At 44.9% G+C, this 19,952-nt stretch overlaps 2 protein-coding genes across 6 annotated transcripts; both read left to right on the forward strand.

The window, feature by feature from the left end:
- Positions 1-7,440: 7,440 nt before the first annotated feature.
- LOC110485854 (UPF0575 protein C19orf67 homolog) lies at positions 7,441-12,260 on the forward strand. 5 transcript variants are annotated; one of them, XM_036940527.2, is made up of 9 exons: positions 7,445-8,189; positions 9,035-9,108; positions 9,272-9,473; positions 9,680-9,824; positions 10,156-10,256; positions 10,413-10,460; positions 10,935-11,171; positions 11,398-11,559; positions 11,703-12,260. In XM_036940527.2, the coding sequence occupies exons 2-9, from the start codon at positions 9,060-9,062 to the stop codon at positions 11,902-11,904; spliced, it is 1,146 nt and encodes a 381-aa protein (XP_036796422.1). In that variant the 5' UTR covers positions 7,445-8,189; positions 9,035-9,059; the 3' UTR covers positions 11,905-12,260. The 5 variants fall into 5 exon arrangements, with proteins under 5 accessions (XP_036796423.1, XP_036796422.1, XP_090052052.1 ...); XM_090195926.1 differs by having other exon boundaries at positions 9,290-9,473; XM_090195925.1 differs by having other exon boundaries at positions 8,045-8,193.
- Positions 12,261-12,841: 581 nt separating this feature from the next.
- Positions 12,842-18,544, forward strand: LOC118938545 (uncharacterized). The gene is made up of 7 exons (XM_090194333.1): positions 12,842-12,901; positions 13,101-13,202; positions 13,342-13,716; positions 14,463-16,337; positions 16,887-17,631; positions 17,853-17,929; positions 18,252-18,544. The coding sequence occupies exons 1-7, from the start codon at positions 12,842-12,844 to the stop codon at positions 18,474-18,476; spliced, it is 3,459 nt and encodes a 1,152-aa protein (XP_090050459.1). The 3' UTR covers positions 18,477-18,544.
- The last annotated feature ends 1,408 nt before the right edge of the window (positions 18,545-19,952 follow it).

A 19,952-nucleotide genomic window follows, 5' to 3' on the forward strand; every position in this document is an offset into this window, starting at 1 on the left:
AGGAAATCACCGGGTTGTGTTGAGCTAACCAGGGAACCCCCAACACCACCGGAAACGCAGGTGAATCTATAAGGAACAGACTAATCTGCTCCTTATGATCCCCCTGCGTTACCATGTCCAGTGGCACCGTAGCCTCCCTAATCACTCCTGACCCTAATGGTCGGCTATCTAATGAGTGCACGGGGAAAGGTTGATCTACCGACACCAGGGGAATCCCTAGCCTTAACGCAAGCCCACGATCCATGAAATTCCCAGCTGCGCCTGAATCGACTAGCGCCTTATGCTGTAGAGAGGGAAAAAACCCAGGGAAAGAAATCAAAACATACACATGACCGACAGGAGGCTCTGGGTGAGTCTGGTGCTTACTCACCTGGGGTGATCGAGCAGTGCTCCGCCTGCCCTCCCGACTCCCAGACGAGTTCCTCCAGCACCGGTCTGACGTGTGCCCTCGTCGACCACAACTGGTGCAGGAGGACACTCCTCCTCCGGTCTCCCTCGAAGCTGCCCCTCCTAATTCCATAGGGATAGGGACAGGAGGGCTGGGAAGTGGAAACGACAGGGCCTGATCCGAACGCCCGCGAGCAGCCAGCAGATTGTCGAGACGGATAGCCAAGTCAATGAGCTCATCCAGTGTGCAGGTGGTGTCCCGACATGCCAGCTCCCTGCGGACGTCCTCCCTGAGACTGCATCTGAAATGGTCGACCAAGGCCCTGTCGTTCCATCCTGCTCCTGCGGCCAAGGTCCTGAACTCCAGAGCAAAGTCCTGAGCGCTCCTCGTCTCCTGCCGCAGGTGGAACAGCCGTTCACCCGCCGCCCTACCCTCTGGTGGATGGTCAAAAACAGCTCGGAATCGGCGGGTGAACTCTGGGTAATTATCCCTCGCCGAGTCCGGGCCATTCCATACTGCGTTGGCCCACTCGAGGGCTCGCCCAGTCAAGCAGGAGACGAGGGCGCTCACGCTCTCCTCTCCAGAGGGAGCAGGACGCACGGTAGCCAGGTATAGCTCCAGTTGAAGGAGGAAACCCTGGCACCCAGCCGCCGTTCCGTCATACTCCCGTGGGAGTGTCAACCGCAGAGCCCCGGAGCCAGATGTGGTCGTAGGAACAGGAGGTGCTGGAGAAGGGGGTGCTAGCGATGATGTGGGAAGACCACTCCTCTCCCATCGATCCATCCTCTCCATCATTTGGTCCATGGCAGAACCAATCCGATGGAGCACGCTGGTGTGGTGGAGGACTCTCTCCTCCATCGATGGGAGAGGAGACGCGGCTGCTCCTGCTGATTCCATGGGTGGTGCGGGATTCTGTCACGTATTAACAAGGTAGGTGGAATCAAGCGCAGAGAGCAGGTGCAGTGAGTCGATAGTTTATTCTCCGGAACAAACACTGAAAACCCGAAAACAGGGTGAAATAATCCAACACAGGATTGAGATATATCGGAGCAAATAACACAATACGTATTCACTAAAATACATGAAACCAAAACAATCCCGCACGAAACAAGGGCGGGACAACCTACTATAAATAAGGACGTCAATAAACTAAAATACACACAGGTGAAACTAATAAGACAAAACCAACAGACAAACAAAAAAGGGATCGATGGTGGCTAGTAGGACGGTGACGACGACCGCCGAGCACCGCCCGAACAGGCAGGAGAGCCAACTTCGGCGGAAGTCGTGACAACACTTAAGAGTGTTAAAGCCTAGATTGACTATAATGACTGGCACAGTGAACTCATAATATTGATGCAGTACACACATCAATTTGCACTTAAGAATTTGTAGGGGGGGGGGGTTTGCCAGTTTTGTCATCAGCCACGTCGTCTTGGTCCGCTTCCTTGGCCCTTTCAGCCAAGAGCTCCTTGGTGAGGGTGATGTCACTCTTTGAGGAGTGGGAACTCCCACTCCCACGGCTCCTCCAGGCTCCAAAATGGCCGTCAGAGCTCCAACCCTCTGCATGGTCATCTATGACGTGTGTGATAGTGTCCGCCATTCAACAGATGGCTCCCTCGCCTCCATAGCGTGGGGGTATGGTTGGAATCATCAAATGTGTTGTGAGTAGGGGGGTTTGTCTCCCTCTTCTGTTGACTCTGGGTTTGTAGAGGAGGCAGGTGCACTGAAGTGCCTACTAAATGGGAATACCCACACAATTACTTTTTACAGCTTATTTTTTTGCAGGGGAGGCAAAATAGTTTTTCCATGGCAGCTGTAATCCGCAGGAGGAGAGACTGTTTTTTTCCCAGCTCATCAGCCACGGTTATCTGAACAGGTGACAGAGAACAGGGGATGACATCATTAGGACAAACCGTAAAATAAACTTTTGCAACAGAAAACAAAAACACAATTTTTTTAGTTCATATAGTCTCTTCCCCTAACATTACAATGGTGGTAATGTTAGGGGATGGTGGTGAAATAATATAATTTTGTTGAATATAAATAGACATGTGGACTGACAGAAGGGAGGACTTAACATCAGCGCCAAGGGTTGCCACCTTGTTCTTCTTCAGGGTCTTCTTGCAACCTCACTTCCCCTTTCCTAACTTCCTCATTGCCTCGAAACAGATATGAGTTGGTGCCTCACAATCAAACAGCCCCAATAACTCAACAACCTACTGGTTAATGGTAGTCTCCTTACCTGTGTGGAGGTGCTGTCCACAAGGTCTGTGGAGAGGGAGCTGCTGCTGGCCTTCTCCAAGCTAGCAGAGTCACATTTCTTGTTGTCGATCGCAGCCACATCCTCTTGGTCCTCTTCCAGGGTTTCCCCCTGGGCCAAGAGTTCCTCTGTGAGGGTGATGTCACTCTTTGAGGAGCTTGAGGAGGAGCGTGATTTCCCACCAGCACGGCTCCTCCTCGCTCAAAAATGGCCGTCTGAACTCCAGTCCTGGGTGTGGTCGTCTATGACGCGCGCGATGGTGTCTGCCATGCAACATATGGCTCCCTCACCACCATAGCCCTCCTTGTCTGGGGGACTCTGAGGCCTCCAGTCGGCGCATGATGCCCTGGAGGATGAGCTTCAGGGTCTGGGGGCTCATGACGGTGTCCCTGGGACTGCTGCGTAGGGGGATGTCCTCTTCGATGAGGATCTCACCCTGCAGGAGAGAGGGAATCTTCTCCAGGAGGTCCTGTCGGTCCTCGGTAGGGGGTCAGGGAGCCGGTACTCACCTCAGAGACATCAGCTCCATGCTACCTGAGTGGTTGTCAGGGACCCCTCAATCATGGAGGTGCTGGGGACTCTCTCATCTTCAACCCCCCAGACAGGGGTTGACCTCCAGGGTCTTTGCAGGAGCTGCCCGTGCTGCCTTGGTTGAGGTGGAGGGCTCCAAATGTAAGACAGTCATGACACTTGAGAACACCTCTTCTTCCTCTGATGAAGAAGGACATGGCGTGTCATGGAACCTGTCCCTGGCACCAGAATCCAATCCTAATAAAACACACTTATATTCTGAACTGGTTCGAAGTCACATCTATGATGTATCTAGTACATTTACTAGAATGGTAATACACTGGCTATTACAGGGTTTATACTGGTCATAATGGTAAAACAGGTTATAAATGGCCGTTTCTGGATGATGACACTGGCCCTGTAATTGTCATTGCAGATCCTGTTCAGCATCTGTTCCAACCAGGCAGTCAGGACCTGGCAGAAGGCCTCTAGTCAAATCAACGTTTATTTAAAGTGTTGCTTCACATTGAACATGTCACAAAATACTTTACAGAAAAGTAGAAAAAACAGGAGAGAGAAGAGAAAAAGGGAGAGGGTAAAACAGCCCAATCATAGCTGCAGGAAGTAGGGGTGCTGAGGGTGCTGCAGCACCCCCGATAAATCAATATCTATTACTTAACACTTTTTTAGGTTACTACATGATTCAATATGTGTTATTTCATAGTTTTGATGTCTTCACTATTATACTACAATGTAGAAAATAGTGAAAATGAAGAAAAATCCTTGAACGAGTAGGTGTGTCCAAACTTTTAACTTGTACAGTATATATAGATAGATAGATAGATAGAGAGAGAGAGAGATAGAGAGAGAGAGAGAGATTTCTCAGGGGTGCTGCATTATTTATTTTTTTGATCACAAAATTAGTGAACTAGGCCTTTATTACTCCTGTATGAGCGGAGAAAAATACTTCCTCCCCCCATCGACAGCACCCTCATCCCAAAACATCTTGGACACAGTGTAAATGGCAATAACAATAATAACAATGGGGGGGGGGGGGGTCAGGATCAGGGAGCTGCCCCTCTCCGACATAGCTGCCCACCTCCGACGAGGCTCTGACCCCTCCTCCTCAACCCCATGAGACCATGTGGAGTTGCTGTCCCACAAATCCTCCTCGCTGGATGTGGGAGTGCTGGGAGGCTGGTTCTGCTCCATGTCCCAAGTGCTGGTCGGAAAAATCTACCCTGGCCTCTCCCCGAGCAGGACAAAGACAGATAGGGACCCCTCACTGAGGGCTTAATGGACATCCCTTCCCTTGGCTCTCCTCACTGACCCCAGTTCTCCCACACTGACGCTGGAGTGGAGTGTGTCTTTCTGGGGATAAACCCTCTCCATCTCCTCTGCCTGATGACAGAGGTTGAGAGTGACTCCAGCTGTTGTCCTCCCCCTCCTGGAGGGTTTCCAGGGCCATAATGATGTAGTGGGCCATTCCCTCTGAGTTCACATCGGGAGAAGACTGGCAGGTGGATGGAGATGAGGCAGTGGACGACCCCGACAACAAATTGGATGAGCTGTCGTCTCCATTTGTCAGTGGCAGAGGTCTGGTGAAGTTCTCTAACTCGCCCATGTCTGCCTCAATGGTGGACAACTGACCTAGGGCTGAATCAATATGCTCCTCCACCCAGCCCTGCTCTGGAAGTGGGTGCAGTCCACTTCTGTTGGAGCAGGACACACTTGGATGTTCCAGAAATAGTGGTTGAGCATCAACACACTCTGCCAGCTGACAGAGGTTCAACGCCAACTCTGGTATGTTGGACCTGCTCGATCCCTGTGATGACCCAGGGCGACTCCCATTCCGGACCTCATGTGGTGGATCTGTCTGGTGGCCTCCTGGGCACTCTCACAGGCATTCATGAACAGCGCTGAGAAGATGCTGGAGAGTCTCTCTTCGGTCAGAGTGATGCATGGATTGGTGGTCTCCAGGTCATTCATACCAGAGAAGAGGTCCTCCTGGGCATACCTCATGATGTTACTCACAGCCATGTCTGCTATACCCTGAATCTCCTGGTCTGTCTCAGAATTGGGTGTGGGGGGCTGCCCACCCCAGAGCCTCCCCTTTGGCTCAGAGCTCCGCCGGTGGAACGTCTCTGAGATGATCTTCAGCACCCCTGACCCCCGGCAGGAGGAGTGGAGTGACTCTGGACTGGAGATCCTGAGCAGAGCTATCGCTGGCAGGAGGACCACATAGGACATGTTTTCCAGGTCCTCTATGGTCACATTCATAGAAAGAAATACAACAACTTTAAGTGACAGCATTTCCTCTTCGTTTTTTAAGTTACATGTTTTTTGTTGTTGTCGGCATGATTAGAGTCGGTAAAGAAGTAGAAATGGGGGACTTACCTTTTGTTTGAGGAACTTCCTGATGAGCTTTCTCTGGCTGGAAAAGAAAAAACAAACAAGAATCCTTGGTTAGTGGACTGGCAACTAGATTATATTTTTTCTACTGCACATAACACGGTTCAGAGCAGGACTCACGGGTGAGACTTCAGGAAGTCCTTTAGAGAGGACGCCTCCTCTACATTCTCGGGTGTCATCTCACAGGGTGGGTCCGCCAGAGAAGTGGCATCGGAGGTGACATCACTCTCTGGGGTCATGGGGTCATCAACAGATGGAGAGGAGTTCATTCTCACCCCATCCTCAGGTGTCAAGGGGCCTGGTGGCTCTGAAACAGAAGACAATCAGAATTACCACCGAACAAGCTAGTAACCACGGCAACGACTCGATTGAATAACCACTGTGTCACCAAAAACCCACCTGCTGTCTCCACCTTAGTCACTTTAGTGCCCTTCTTGATAGCTGGCAGGACACCTACAGAAAGAGGAGAGTCAAACCATTATTTGATCCGTCAACCAGATTGTATGTTCTTTTATAATTCTATCACTGTAATTGGTCGTCGGAGATAGAAGAGGTGGCGGCAGCGCCAACACACCAACGACTTGGCGGCTTGGTTTTTTCGCCGCTGCATTGGTCTCCCTAGCCTTTCTGGGCTCAATGGCCTCTCTGGCATTCTTTTCGGCCTTGGCCATCTTGGCCTGATGGCTCAGCCTGGGGCCTTGAGGGGGCTTCTGCACGAAGTTCTGAGAGAAACAACAACAGTAGCAAAATCATATCACCATTAAAACCACCTCTTTCACCATAGACATGACGGAACTGAATGACATGTCACATATGGGTTAAGCTTAGAATCAGAATTAGAGTCAGAATTCCAATGCTATTGGTTCTAACTAGTAAATGACCCATGCACCATTATCTCGTTTTAAACAGATTTCTATTTGAGAACATGTCATATTACTAGTTTAGCACCAACTGGTCTCTCAGTTACAATCACGTAAAGATTTCAAAACAAAGCGTCCTTATACAACCAGGGGCGCGTTCAGCAAGGCGGAACGTTTAGCAACATTCACTGACCAAAAATGGACAAGCGTGTATTAGGCGCAGTCCACCAGTGCCAGCAGCCTTGGTCCATCATGGTTGTCTGTCTGGAACACCTGTTCTCCAACCCTAGCTTGGACAGTCCCAACCTGGGGTTAAGGTACAAAATGAACTAAATTACATCTGAGTCCTCCATTTTTATGCCCACTTTTCCAACCATAAAGCATATCAGTCTGTTTTTGCATAGGCCAGTGGTTTTCAACCCTCTCTTTGCGGAACCCCGGATGATTAACAATTGTGTTGTAGCCCTAAACAAACAAACCTCATTAAAACCTATTCAAAGGCTTGATGATTAGTTGACAAGATGAATCAGGTGTGCTAGCTGTGGAATACAGTGGAATGTCTGGGGGTCCTCTAGGAGAGGTTTTAAAACCCCTGGGATATGGCTGTACTACTAAAAATATTTCCCCATTACAGAGACAAACAGATACACTTTTTTTTCATCATATATGAGACTTAACTCTCCTCAGCCGTTTATGACTTTATTTTATTTTAAGACAATGATACAATGATAGAAAAAGAATAAACAAATATATGTTTATATAAAATGTTTTAACATTTTAAGTACAATACTTACAGTTACACAGAATTTCCTGTCCAGGCAAAGTAATGTCTTTGAACATGAGGATGACTGTCCTATGCAAACTATCAACTCAACTGAGCCAATCAATTTATTAATTTCTTGACTGCGTTTACGTCATAGTCTCATATATTACGTCATGGCACTATACACGATTACGTCAAATACAACAGCTCACAGTGACCACGCCGGGAGATTAATACATTTTCTGATCACATACGAAATCTCTAAAAAGCTTCAAATGTAGTGGAACCCAATTCACGTTGATTCAGTGGGGTTTTATATATCAATGTTTCCCTCTGGTGGCAAGAACTGAAAGAGCCATCAATCGAAGTCTAGAGCCGGTTGTCATAATCAGTCTGCACTCCGCATTCACTTCTGAACTTTTGATAGAATTAGAATAATAGAGTTAGAATAATATAGTGAGAATAATATAATTAGAATAACTATATTCATGTAGCTAGTATGGATACTAATACTGACAAATCAAAGCATACATTTTTTTCATAACAGTGTTGTCAAACAAACGACGATATTTGGCTTGACAATGACAGCGGTGTAAGATATATGGTGATTTTTGTAATTTTGCAATCATTTATTTATTAGTCTCCATAGGCAGAAAGGTTGCCTATCTCCAATTATCTATATAAATAAACCCACATAACTGTCAAGAGGTTTTGTGCATGTTTCGGCCAGCAGAGGAATCCGCTTGCTCTAGTCTAGTGTTTGCTTTAGGCGCTCACAGTAGTAGTTGTCGCGCTAGGCTAGCCTGCAAACTGACAAATTCAGTTGAGACCGGGGCCGAGCGTCAGATATAGAATCCAAGAGAAAGAGAGGAGGCTGGAGACGGAGACCGATTGAGAACCGTACTTGTCAAGTTCTGGACTGACGGTGGGACGGGAACTTCTAAGGCGCCGCACATGAGCTCTACAACGATTCAGAGGAGTGCGGAAAGTGGCGTAGGTGTAACTTCGTTAGCTAATCGCTAACTATCCTCAGTTCATGAAAATACTGGCTAAGTACCCTCATAAAAACGTGTAAAGTGTTCAATGAATACAACACACAAGAAACCCGTATCTTATATTGCAGTTGCTAGCTAGCTAACAAGCTAAAGCTAGCTAACTAATGAAGGATTTCGAGGTGTCAACCGATAGCGAACATTGGTTATTATTTGTATTTTTATGAACAACCCATACAAAGTATAAAAAGGTTTATAGTACGCATTGCTTTTTGTTTTTACACTTTACTGATAATTGCAAAATAATATTTCAATTCTATCTTAAACAATGCGAAGAGGGGTTGGTTCTCTGCCCACTTCATTTTATGGATAAAATAATCTACCACGAAACAAAACAAAAATTAACAATGAAAGTTAAATCAGGGTCCATATCATTTGGTTCAAAATAAAACATTTATATAGGAGTCTCTCAAATTAATATTAATTGTCGTTTCTTTTAAAATAAAATCTTCTAACTCACTCAAATCTTCTGACATAAGAACAGTCTCAAAATAAATGGTTAAATTTCTGGCTCACAACCACAAGATACACATTTGTTGTCATAACTATTTTGAATCTGTGTATAATAAAGGTCTTTACAGGGTAGATTCTATGAATGCGTTTGTATGATACTTATTTCACCTTATTAGATACACAATATTTGCCAGACAACAGTCATACTTTGTTCCAGTTCAATTGTCCTAGGGCTGCATTCCAGTATATTTTAGGAGAGGGAATAGTAACATCTTGACATAGTTTTCTTAGATAATTGTTATTTATAGTTTTAAAATGTCAATTCCTTTCTAGCTGTATTGAGGCTACAAAAAAAAGCATGGAACAGGGGGAGCTGAGAAATTATCTTGGATCATCACCAGACACAGGTGAGTTACTGTCAAAATGCATAGGTAGCTTAATAATTATGTACACGAAAAACGTGCTACACTCGCAATAACATCTGCTAACCATGTGTATGTGACCAATATAATTTGATTTGACTCTGCTAATCAAACTCAAGTCAACAAATAATTATCCGACATTTCTCAGACAATGTGGTGCATGTAGAGTGTAGCGCTTTGGCGCCCTCATGTGGCGACCAAAGGTACAGCACAGGGTATGCTGATTGGGAGTTCACGTCGTCATGCCAGGATATCAACAGGAAGCATCATCAGAGGTTCCGAATCATTGAGCGGCAACTCCAGTACCTGCTGGATAAGGCGGATGAGTATCAGGCACATCTTTTATACAGGTAACGTTAGTCAGTTAGGAAAGTTGTTAATGTAGTCTAAGCTAATGATCGATAGAGGTTAGGTGAGTCAGTGAAGAGTGCAGCTAAACTATACAATTACATCTAGTAGTGTTTCAAGTTATTGTTTATTATTTCTCAAAGGGGTTAAAGTAATACATAATGAAGCCCTGTCCTGTGACATAACCGTGTGTGTGTGTGGTCTGCAGGCATGACAACCTGCAGAAGGAACACTTTGCTCACGTGGTGCCTACTTTCCTGCGGACCTGTCAGCCCTACTTCACTTACCTGGAGTCGACCGCTCGCAGCTCCCTGCCCCGGAGCACGCCTCTACCCATGTACATCCGCTCACGAGTAAGAGCCTCAACTCGACCCTACTCCTCTGAATCTGGGTAGGACAAAACTGTCACTCTTTATTGAGTGACCGTGTCTGCTCTATCCTCAATTCAGGCACCTTGGTTGGAAAGTGCGGTAGCGGCGGTGATCCCTTCCCTTTGTTACTCTTTATTGATATTAAATGTATTCTACACTTCAAACCAATTGAAATGTCTGTGAATCAACTCTGGCCAAGAATATAGGCGTATGAGAGGTTTGAGAACTAATAAAGAAAGATCAAGAGATGCTGTAAACTGAGAGTGGTGTGTCATTTGTCTGTCTGTATTTATGTTTTTGTCCATCTGTCCAGTTTTTAGACTTCTCCCAGCAGCTGTGTGAGAGGCTGGAGCAGCTGGTCTTGACCTATGCCTCCTTTGACTTTCTCTCACTGGAAGAGACTGATCCGGCAAGGTACTGTACTTACCAGAAGAGGCTGGTTGGAGGAACTATTGGAGGACGGGCTCATTATAATGTCTGGAATGGAGTAGATGTGTTTGATACCGTTTCATTTATATCATTCCAGCCATTACAATTCCAGCCATTTACAATGAGCCCGTCCTCCTATAGGTCCTCCAACCAGCCTCTTCTGGTCATCGCTCATCCCACCTGCCTATGGTACTTACACCATAACATCTGAAGGCTGTGAGCCACCACAAACAGATGCACATACAAACGCATATTGCCGCTGTCAGGTAAGAACCTAATCTCCAAAACAGACACTTTTCAGGAAAGTGAGAACTCTCATATTAGACTATTTTTAATAAACATACAATTTTGACATTTCAGAAGCTGTTTTGAGTACATTTTCTTGGTCCTAGAGTCATGAAACGTTCAGATTACGTTGAGAAGAGTTGGGGCTTTCAACACAATTTGAGTGGCAAGGTTTTCATCAGACAGCGATGATATGTACCAACACCTACTAGAATACCTGTATTTAGATCCGGAAATGGAACATTGTGGAGTATGACGCAAATATATAGACAGATTCTTGGACTTGTCAACCCTTATTCTCATTCGTCTGACATTCATTCCACAATCCTTCATCCAGCCATTTATGTATCTATCATTCTTCCCCTCTCTCCATTCCAGTGTCTCCCATTTCTACATTGGCAAGTGTCAGATAGACAGTGTGGGGCTGTCCATATACAGGTACTGTCGTCTAGCCCCTTACCTGGCTGGGGTCCACACTGGCCTGTACAAACGCATGCGCTGGAATGTGGAGAGACCCAGAGAGAGCCTACAGCAGGATATGGATGGCGAGATGGAGGGACATCCAGAGGAGGATAAGCCAGTGGCAGGGAACGAGAGAGCCACCAACACAGAGTAGTGAGTGAGAGAGAGAGAGAGAGAGGGGGGGGGGGGGTAGAGAAAGGGTTAAAGTAAGGCACAACATGCCAATAAATGATAATTGTAATATTAGTGGCAAGAAAAATGTGGGACTCTTTTGATCTGAGATGTTCGATGACAATGTGCATTTTGAAATTCAGGCCTAAGAACAGTCGGATAAGATGGCATCTCTCGCGGCCTGTGTGACTGTGTGTTTCTCATGCAGCTACTTCCTCTGCTACGAGGACGTCCCTGAGGAGCCTGCTGAGGGGGGTGATGGAGAGGGAAAAGGGGAGACGGTTGCTATAGGCAATATGGTCAAGATGTGGTCAATCGGTCAGTGGATCCAAACGTTTCCTGACCCCGTGAGAGGCGACATCTACGACTGGTACAAAGTCACACTCAGATCGCTTCACAACACTCTTTCATCTTTGACTTGTTTAAAGAATACTTAAGAGTCAGGACCATGTTAATATAGCTCACACGGTGTGTGCCTGCGTGTGTGTTTGTGCATGTTTGTGTTCGTTCCAGGGTGCTATGCTGGGTCCCGCAGGCTAGGTACCACAGGCTGTTGTGTCTGGGAGGAGAGGAGCCCTCTGCTTGCAATGCTACTGACTGCCTGCTGGGGGTGTTGTTTTCTCAACAGACCCCAGTGGAAGACCCCAGTCGTGAAACAGAGATGAGCCACTGTTCTAGTACTGCCTTTGGCCATAACATGTTCTCAATGATTTAAAGGATTTAACATGACTTATTGCTAGCTTTACATTGTGTTATGTTTGGCTAATATTTTCAAATCTAAGTAACTATTGGGAAGGACTTTAAGGACTGGACACTGACAAAGCTCTGGTTCCTACTAGCCAGTCATCCATGACAAATATTTTCCTTATAGTTCCTTACATATTGTATAAAAACAAATATAATTTATAAAGACAGACAGTTTTATTACCAGTTCCCTACCAGCTAGTGATAGATTTGAACTGTATCTAATGTTGTCTATTCATATTCAAGGTTTTATTGAGCGTGTGTTACTGTATTCTGTGCTTGTTGGAAATCATTTTGTATGATCTGAATAAAATTATTGACCTGCCATTTTTTGCATGGGAGTGTTATTTTGTGAAAGAACAATTTATTGAAAATAAATGTTTGTGTTTCATTACAATTTAAAAAAACATGGGGTCTCAGTACTGTACTTACATTGTAAATTATTTGTTTGTAAACAATGGAGTAATACAACATTTCAGTTTGCCATATGGTTAAGATTTTCTTTATTGATAATATTTCGCGTTTGCAGTGCTGTTCTATCATGCAAAATAGCCTACTGTGACAACTAGGTAGTTCAGAATGAAGACCTTTCTGTTCCAGAATAATTTATAGTCCTGTCCTTGCCCCATTTATTTTTTTGATCACTTGAACCATTTAGTTGTGACATCACAATGTCTTATGTTTGCCAAAGATTCTAAAGTTCTAAATTTGAGCATTCTATACTTCTATATTTATAGACATGTATTCTGAATTCAGACTGCTATAATACAGCACTCATGTTGGTTGCATTGCTCGATTGTTTAGTTCCTATTTTGGATTTAGTTCTAGTACAGTTTTGAAGTTTAGTTGAGTTTTCTGTAAATAACATTTCTAGTTTACTGGTCTCCTGGGGATAACTTGGAGCAAATATGGATGACTCGACATCCATCCAAGGGTCTTCTTGGGTCCATTGTTACCTTGATGAGCTGGTAAGTTTGCCATTAATTATACAATAGCTCTCATGTGTTGAAGCATCTACTTTGATGTTCTCCTTTAGTATTTAATAGGTTTTGGGCTGACAACATCCATGATAAATCTGATATCCTGAACAAAATGACATTGTCATGGCCATAAAATAAAATGTCCTGTGATTCCACTGCTAATATTAAACTCCTACTGTGTGTACAGATGCTGAAGGTGAAGGATCGCCAGAGACTTCATGAGATCGAGCAGGAAGTTCATAGAGAGCTGAGCGTGACACCAAGCCAATTTCACCAGTCTCCAGGAGAGGTATACTCATACTTTTCCATTCCCTAAACTATAGTACACCATTGCTATATACTACACCATTGCTATCACCCACATAGACTGTTTATTTACCTGCTATTGCACCTTTAGTTCACAAAGGAACAGTATGAACTAATGTCTTCTTCATCTCTTCCATCTCAAGGTAACCATGGAGGGGCAGCAGCTCCTGACTGACAAGGCCAAGCCATCGGTTCCTTCCCATGAGCCTCTTGGTTCTGTAGCTCTGATGAGTGGCGACACAGCAGATATTCTCTCAGAGAAACAGGCCCAACCTGAGATCAGGTCAGATGAGAAGCTCCAGGTGGAGTTCCTCAGCCAGACCCAGGTGGAGATTCCACAAGAGGTCAGGGAGGTCATGGACAGCCTGCTGGACAAGGTGGCAGATGGAGAAGCCCAGGAGAAGAATGCTGAGGTCCTCGTGGCAAACCTGAACCCCTATCCTCCCTCATCCTCAGAAGTTTATGTCATACGGGACCTGGACAGCCAGGTAGACAAGGTAAGACTGGATCCTTTATTTGTGAACTGTTGTTGTATACTACACTGTTAAAAATAGGGATCCAAACGGGTTCTTTGGCTGTCCCCATAAAATAACCCTTTTTAGTTCCAGGTAGAACCTTTTTCGGTTCCATATACAATCCTCTGTAGAAAGGGTTTTACCAGGCCTCCCGGGTGGCGCAGTGGTTAAGGACGCTGTACTGCAGCTGGGTTCGCACCCAGGCTCTGTCGTAACCGGCCGCGACCGGGAGGTCCGTGGGGCGATGCACAATTGGCCTAGCGTCGTCCGGGTGAGGGAGGGCTTGGCCGGTAGGGATATCCTTGTCTCATCACGCACCGGCGCAGTGCCCGCTAACCAAGGTTGCCAGGTGCACGGTATTTCCTCCGGGCTTCCGGGTTGGATGCGCGCTGTGTTAAGAAGCAGTGCGGCTTGGTTGGGTTTGGGAGGACGCATGACTTTCAACCTTCGTCTCTCCCGAGCCCATACGGGAGTTGTAGCGATGAGACAAGATAGCTACTAAAACAATTGAATACCATGAAATTGGGGAGAAAAAATTGGTAAAATTCAACCACAAAAAATAACCCAAAAAGGGTTCTTCAAAGGGTTCTCCTATGGGGACAGCAGAAGAACCCTTTAAGGTTCTAGATAACACCTTTTTTTTCTAAGTGTGTTCTAAACATGTAATAAGAAATACACGTGATAGGTAGTAAAGTATTGCAATGCCTCTCTTTCTCATCTATGTGAAGGCAAAGGAGGTTGAGGCCCTTGACCTTAGCACATGTCCCATACTCCAAACGGCCCTCACAGACAATGACACCGTGATGAAGACTGCATACAAGATCATGCCGAAGAAGATTGTGGTACTTGTTTCCACCATCAAGCATATCATCACCCAGGTGCTTCTTCAAGTAGATCCCCAAGCCTTTCAGGGGGGAGTGTATTTGGAGACACCTGCTATCATCAACGACACCCAAGCTCTTCTGTGGTCTATTCCTTGGGTCGAGGTCACTGAGGAGGAGGAGCTGTTGAACGGTCAGCAGTCCACTGATGCTTATGAGGTGGCTAAGACTGTCATCAACAACCTTGAGCAAGTGCTAGGCCCGAAACCTGTGCTGGCGAGAGCACTGGGAATCGGGTCACACATCTTGACAAGGTACATTGTTCATCTCGTAGGTCTATGCATTGCTAAGACAGTGCCCGTTGTTTATGCTGCCAATGAAGAGGAGAGACGTATTAGTCAGGATATGGTGAACATCTGTCCTCTACCTGCTAGATTGATCATTAGTGGAGAACTATTCAGTGACTTCATAGTGAAGTTTATTCTAAAACTTCATCCAATGAACGGACGCGGTACTAAACAGCTTGACCAACAGGCTCTGCTCTTACTGGTCGTTAAAATGGCCTCGGTTGCTTTTAACATCTTGAGGAAGATTCCAGGTATATCTGTGGATGAAAATCTGTGCCCCCCCTTATGCAACATGAGAAAGACAGTGTTGCACATGCAGAGTGCCATGATACATCAGTTTGGCACGACAATCAAGATAAAAAAACTGGTTGCCATGAAGGACACGGTGATCATCTCCACCATCCCCAGCGCTATCTGTGAGGGGATCCTGATGGTGTACAAGGGCATCAGTGATACCTATCCGCTTCAAGTCCTCGGCCCACGGTGTCCAATAGCTAGGAGCTGCGAAGAGGCTATGGAGAGCAAACTCTTTGCAGTAGCCCTACCCGAGGACCTTAGGAAGACCATCTACGATCACTACGGGTCCTGGGTCGGGAAACTGGCACTGTTCCTGAAGGCTTTCCCCCTGAATGACCGCATCAAGTTGGAATACATCCGTCGTGTTTCTCTGCCTCGTTCCTCCAACAGAGATGTAGTCTGGATCGACCCCAAATACTTTGTTGGGGACGACGATGAAGAGGTTGTGACATCAAGCAACACAATGCCTGATAATCCTCTTGCTCTCGACGTCAGTCAGGCTGCCTTTTTGAAGCAGTTCCCACAGACTGATGTTTTCGAGGTAACCACAAAGGACTGTGGAAAGCCTGTGCAAGAACCGGCTCGGACGGAGACCGAGAGGAACAAACCAAAGATGACAAACCTTGATATTGTTCCTGTTATTCTTGTCAGGAAAGTCTTTGACTCTGTTTTTGCAGATTCATGTACAATCAAGCAGCAATACGGTTCATGGGAAGACGTCTCACTTTGCAATGATATGGTAGAGCACCTACATATCCAGGTTCAGAAAGAGGCATTGAAATACCAAAACCAAAGACTGTTCTTACACACTCTGAGGAAGCTCAACGATGAGACGGACAAGATGGCCAAATTCTTAGAAGACGTCTCATTCTCTATCAAGAGCAAGTACTTCAGGACTTTCCATGACTGGCCAATGGTTAAAGCCCAGCTATACCCAGAAATACAGTTTCTGCTAGTCTGCGATATCATGGTCAGAGAGATCATGGCTCACCTGAGGCCTACCTTGACCTTCGCCAAGGACACCAAGAAGGGTGATGAACGGCCATACTGCATCAACATCCCGGTCAAGAGAGAGACCAGAACCCCGGATGATACAGGTAGAACAATGCTACTGTTGGTGTTGTACATTCAGAATCAGGCCTAGTCTCTTGTAAATGACTGGTATTCCACAATGTTCTTTCATTCACAATTTCACAACAAAATCCGATGTAGAGTCAACTGCTTCATGTAACAGTTAGCTAACCAGTTGGACAATAACAATTTGAACTCCTCCCTTCCTTTCAAATGTACTATCTTCTCACATTTCCATTTCCCCTAGACAAGACCAAGCTGGAGCTTTGCATTGAGAAAGCCAGCGCTGACAGAATGAATAAGCTCCTCACCCCACTTGAGAAGGTAAGCTACACTGTTTTCTGTATTGTCTCATTGATAATATCAGTCAATTTGAATGTTGTCTGTTCCGTACTGAGCTGCAGCTTCAGTATTGAATGGTTGCTGATGGTGATGGCTTCCTGATGTTTGTTTCCACTACAGGAGGGGAGGAGGGCTAATAATTATGTTTGGAATGGAGTAACTGGAATGGCATCAAACACATGGAAACTGTGTGTTTGATGTGTTCGATACCATTCCATTAACACCATTCCAGCCATTACTATGAGCCTGTCCTCCCCAATTAAGGTGCCTGTAGTTTCCACTCACCAACTATGTTTGTTCACAGGAACCCGAACCCTTCTGGAAGACGGGATCGATGGCAATGATGAAGGAGGAAAATAATAAAAAGAAGAAGGTGAAGAAGAGGGGTTGCGGCTGGTTCTGGGGTGGGTTTGGCCGTAAGAGAAAAACAGCGAAAGAATTTCCACAGACTGTTGTTTTCGAGTCAACCACAAAGGACTGTGGAAAGCCTGTGCAAGAACAGACTCAGACGGAGACTGAGAGGAACAAACCAAAGGTGACAAACCTTGATATTGTTCCTGTTATTCTTGTCAGGAAAGCCTTTGACTCTGTCTTCCCAGTTTCATGTACAATCAAGCAGCAATACGGTTCATGGGAAGATGTTCCACTTTGCAAAGTTATGGTAGAGCACATACATATCCAGGTTCAGAAAGAGGCATTGAAATACCAAAACCAAAGACTGTTCTTACGCACTCTGAGGAAGCTCAACGATGAGCCGGACAAGATGGCCAAATTCTTAGAAGACGTCTCACTCTCTATCAGGAGCAATTACCTCAGGACTTTCCATGAGTGGCCAATGGTTAAAGCCCAGCTATACCCAGAAATACAGCCTCTGCTGGTCTGCGATATCATGGTCAGGGAGATCATGGTTCACCTGAGGCCTACCGTGACCTTTGCCAAGGACACCAAGAAGGGTGATGACCGGCCATACTGCATCAACATCCCGGTCAAGAGAGAGACCAGAACCCCGGATGATACAGGTAGAACAATGCTACTGTTGGTGTTGTACATTCAGAATCAGGCCTAGTCTCTTGTAAATGACTTGTATTCCACAATGTTCTTTCGTTCACAATTTCACAACAGAATCCGATGTAGAGTAAACGGCTACATGTAACAGTCAACTAACCAGTTGGACAATAACAACTTGAACTCCTCCCTTCCGTTCAAATGTCCTATCTTGTCACATTTCCCTTTCCTGTAGAAAAGACCAAGCTGGAGCTTTGCATTGAGAAAGCCAGCGCTGACATAATGAAGGAACTCCTCACCCCACTTGAGAAGGTAAGCTACACTGTTTTCTGTATTGTCTCATTGATAATATCAGTCAATTTGAATGTTGTTTGTCCCGTACTGAGCTGGAGCTTCAGCATTGAAAGGTTGCTGATGGTGATGGCTTCCTGAGGTTTGTATCCACTACAGGAGGGGAGGAGGGCTAATAATTATGTTTGGAATGGAGTAACTGGAATGGCAACAAACACATGGAAACTTTGTGTTTGATGTGTTCGATACCATTCCATTAACACCATTCCAGCCATTACTATGAGCCCGTCCTCCCCAATTAAGGTGCCTGTAGTTTCCACTCACCAACTCTGTTTGTTCACAGGAACCCGAACCCTTCTGGAAGACGGGATGGATGGCAATGATGGAGGAGGAAAATAATAAAAAGAAGAAGAAGGGTTGCGGCTGGTTCTCGGGTTTGTTTGGCCGTAAGAAAAAAAACAGCGAAAGAATTGTGGATGGAGGATTGTCGCAGGCGCGGATACTAGAAATCACATCCACACAAACCAAGCGTATGGACACACACACATTTACACAGAGACAGATATAACAACAAGGCCTACCTCAGATCCCAAACAGACAACATATGTTGCCTGTCTAATACTATGTCTTATTTTCCATTTTTCTCTGAACTTTTATTTGAAAAATAAACACTTTATTTGAAGTATTTTGTGTGACTTTGTTTTCTAAAGACATGTCTTTTATGACTTTATTTCTGATATATATATTTTACATTCCATATAGAGGAGCCTGATGCTCAATGTAACCAATAACCATCCATTGTATTGTTTTATGGTGTAGCCTGATAATCTGTGTTTTAAATTGTTGTTTTTGATTAGATAAACACATTTACTTTGCTGAAAATACAGTATGTTTTGAATTTTGGGCTTTTGGAATAATTTATACAGTAGACGATTCAAATGAATCGGTTAATTAACAACAATGAACATTTGGTGAATAAATATACTTGAAATAAAAACGCTTCCATCAATAGTCTATCTGAAACGGATCATTTACTAGAATAAATGGTACAAAGAGTAGAATATGAAATGCTGTAGCTGCTTCTGAGGATTGTTTGGCCGTAAGAAAAATAAATCTAGTTGGACCCCTGGACATTGTCAAGAAGTGTTTGAAATCTTGCTCAGAAACGCAGCAAGACCATAGCTGTCATGTAAGGCGGGTGTTTGGAAAGGAGAGCTCACCTCTACATTCAGTAGTCTACATGATATGACCAAGATGTATCACAGTGGGGCAGCATGGGATTAAAACTTTGCAACCTCGGTGCATCAGTGATCATGACGGAAGTCTCTCAATCATAACATGCTAAGATATTTTTCTTATTCTTTATTTAAAAACAATATAACACTTTGTACAAACATATTACTTTAAATTAGAATGAATATAGGTTATGTAGTCTATCAAACGTATCAGGTCTGAGGTTTTTAGGAGTACATTCATGATGTGATGCCAAGGAATGAAGGGAATTATTAACCTGGACTAGGTCTTTGTAAGTCTGGGTACCCGTCTAACTAACATTCCGCTCCTTGTCCCTTCTGTCAAACACATGGTGCCCAGGCTAGGTCTTTGTACCTTCTTACATATAAATACAATTCAAATAACATACAGTATTATATACAAGACTTCTGTAACATTCTTGCACTTTGCACATTAACATTCTTAAGTCTCCAAATAGGGAACAAACTGTAAATCATTACACAGGTACAGGAGGGTTGAAAGCATGGTATGGCTCATACAATGTGTGGAAGTAAAAATGGGGGATCACGTGTTTCATTTAGGAGATAAAAACAACGCAAATGAATTGTATATTATTTTTTGTATCATTGAAGGAGATTTATTTGCCTACTGTGACCTACGGTTTGTACAAAGTCAGCGTATGTCCTCTCTAGAGAATCTAGATGTACTGTATCCTGGACAGCCAGCCAATGCAATTTCCAGCTTTCATGCAATTGCACACTCCTCTGTGTAGAAAGCTGGTACCCACAAAAGACTAACTCAGGTCTGATGT

The sequence above is a fragment of the Oncorhynchus mykiss genome, chromosome 13 (genome assembly GCF_057628025.1).
Source record: "Oncorhynchus mykiss isolate SJ-2025 chromosome 13, ASM5762802v1, whole genome shotgun sequence".
Taxonomy (NCBI): Eukaryota; Metazoa; Chordata; class Actinopteri; order Salmoniformes; family Salmonidae; genus Oncorhynchus; species Oncorhynchus mykiss.

Excerpts from the sequence above, each read along its gene's own strand:
- LOC110485854 (XM_036940527.2), top strand. The coding sequence starts at position 9,060 with ATGGAACAGGGGGAGCTGAGAAATTATCTTGGATCATCACCAGACACA. Across the intron at positions 9,825-10,155 it reads CCATGTACATCCGCTCACGA|TTTTTAGACTTCTCCCAGCA; the intron begins GTAAGAGCCTCA and ends CCATCTGTCCAG. Across the intron at positions 10,461-10,934 it reads GCTCATCCCACCTGCCTATG|TGTCTCCCATTTCTACATTG; the intron begins GTACTTACACCA and ends TCTCCATTCCAG.
- LOC118938545 (XM_090194333.1), top strand. The coding sequence starts at position 12,842 with ATGGATGACTCGACATCCATCCAAGGGTCTTCTTGGGTCCATTGTTAC. Across the intron at positions 13,717-14,462 it reads TGGACAGCCAGGTAGACAAG|GCAAAGGAGGTTGAGGCCCT; the intron begins GTAAGACTGGAT and ends ATCTATGTGAAG. Across the intron at positions 17,930-18,251 it reads TCCTCACCCCACTTGAGAAG|GAACCCGAACCCTTCTGGAA; the intron begins GTAAGCTACACT and ends GTTTGTTCACAG.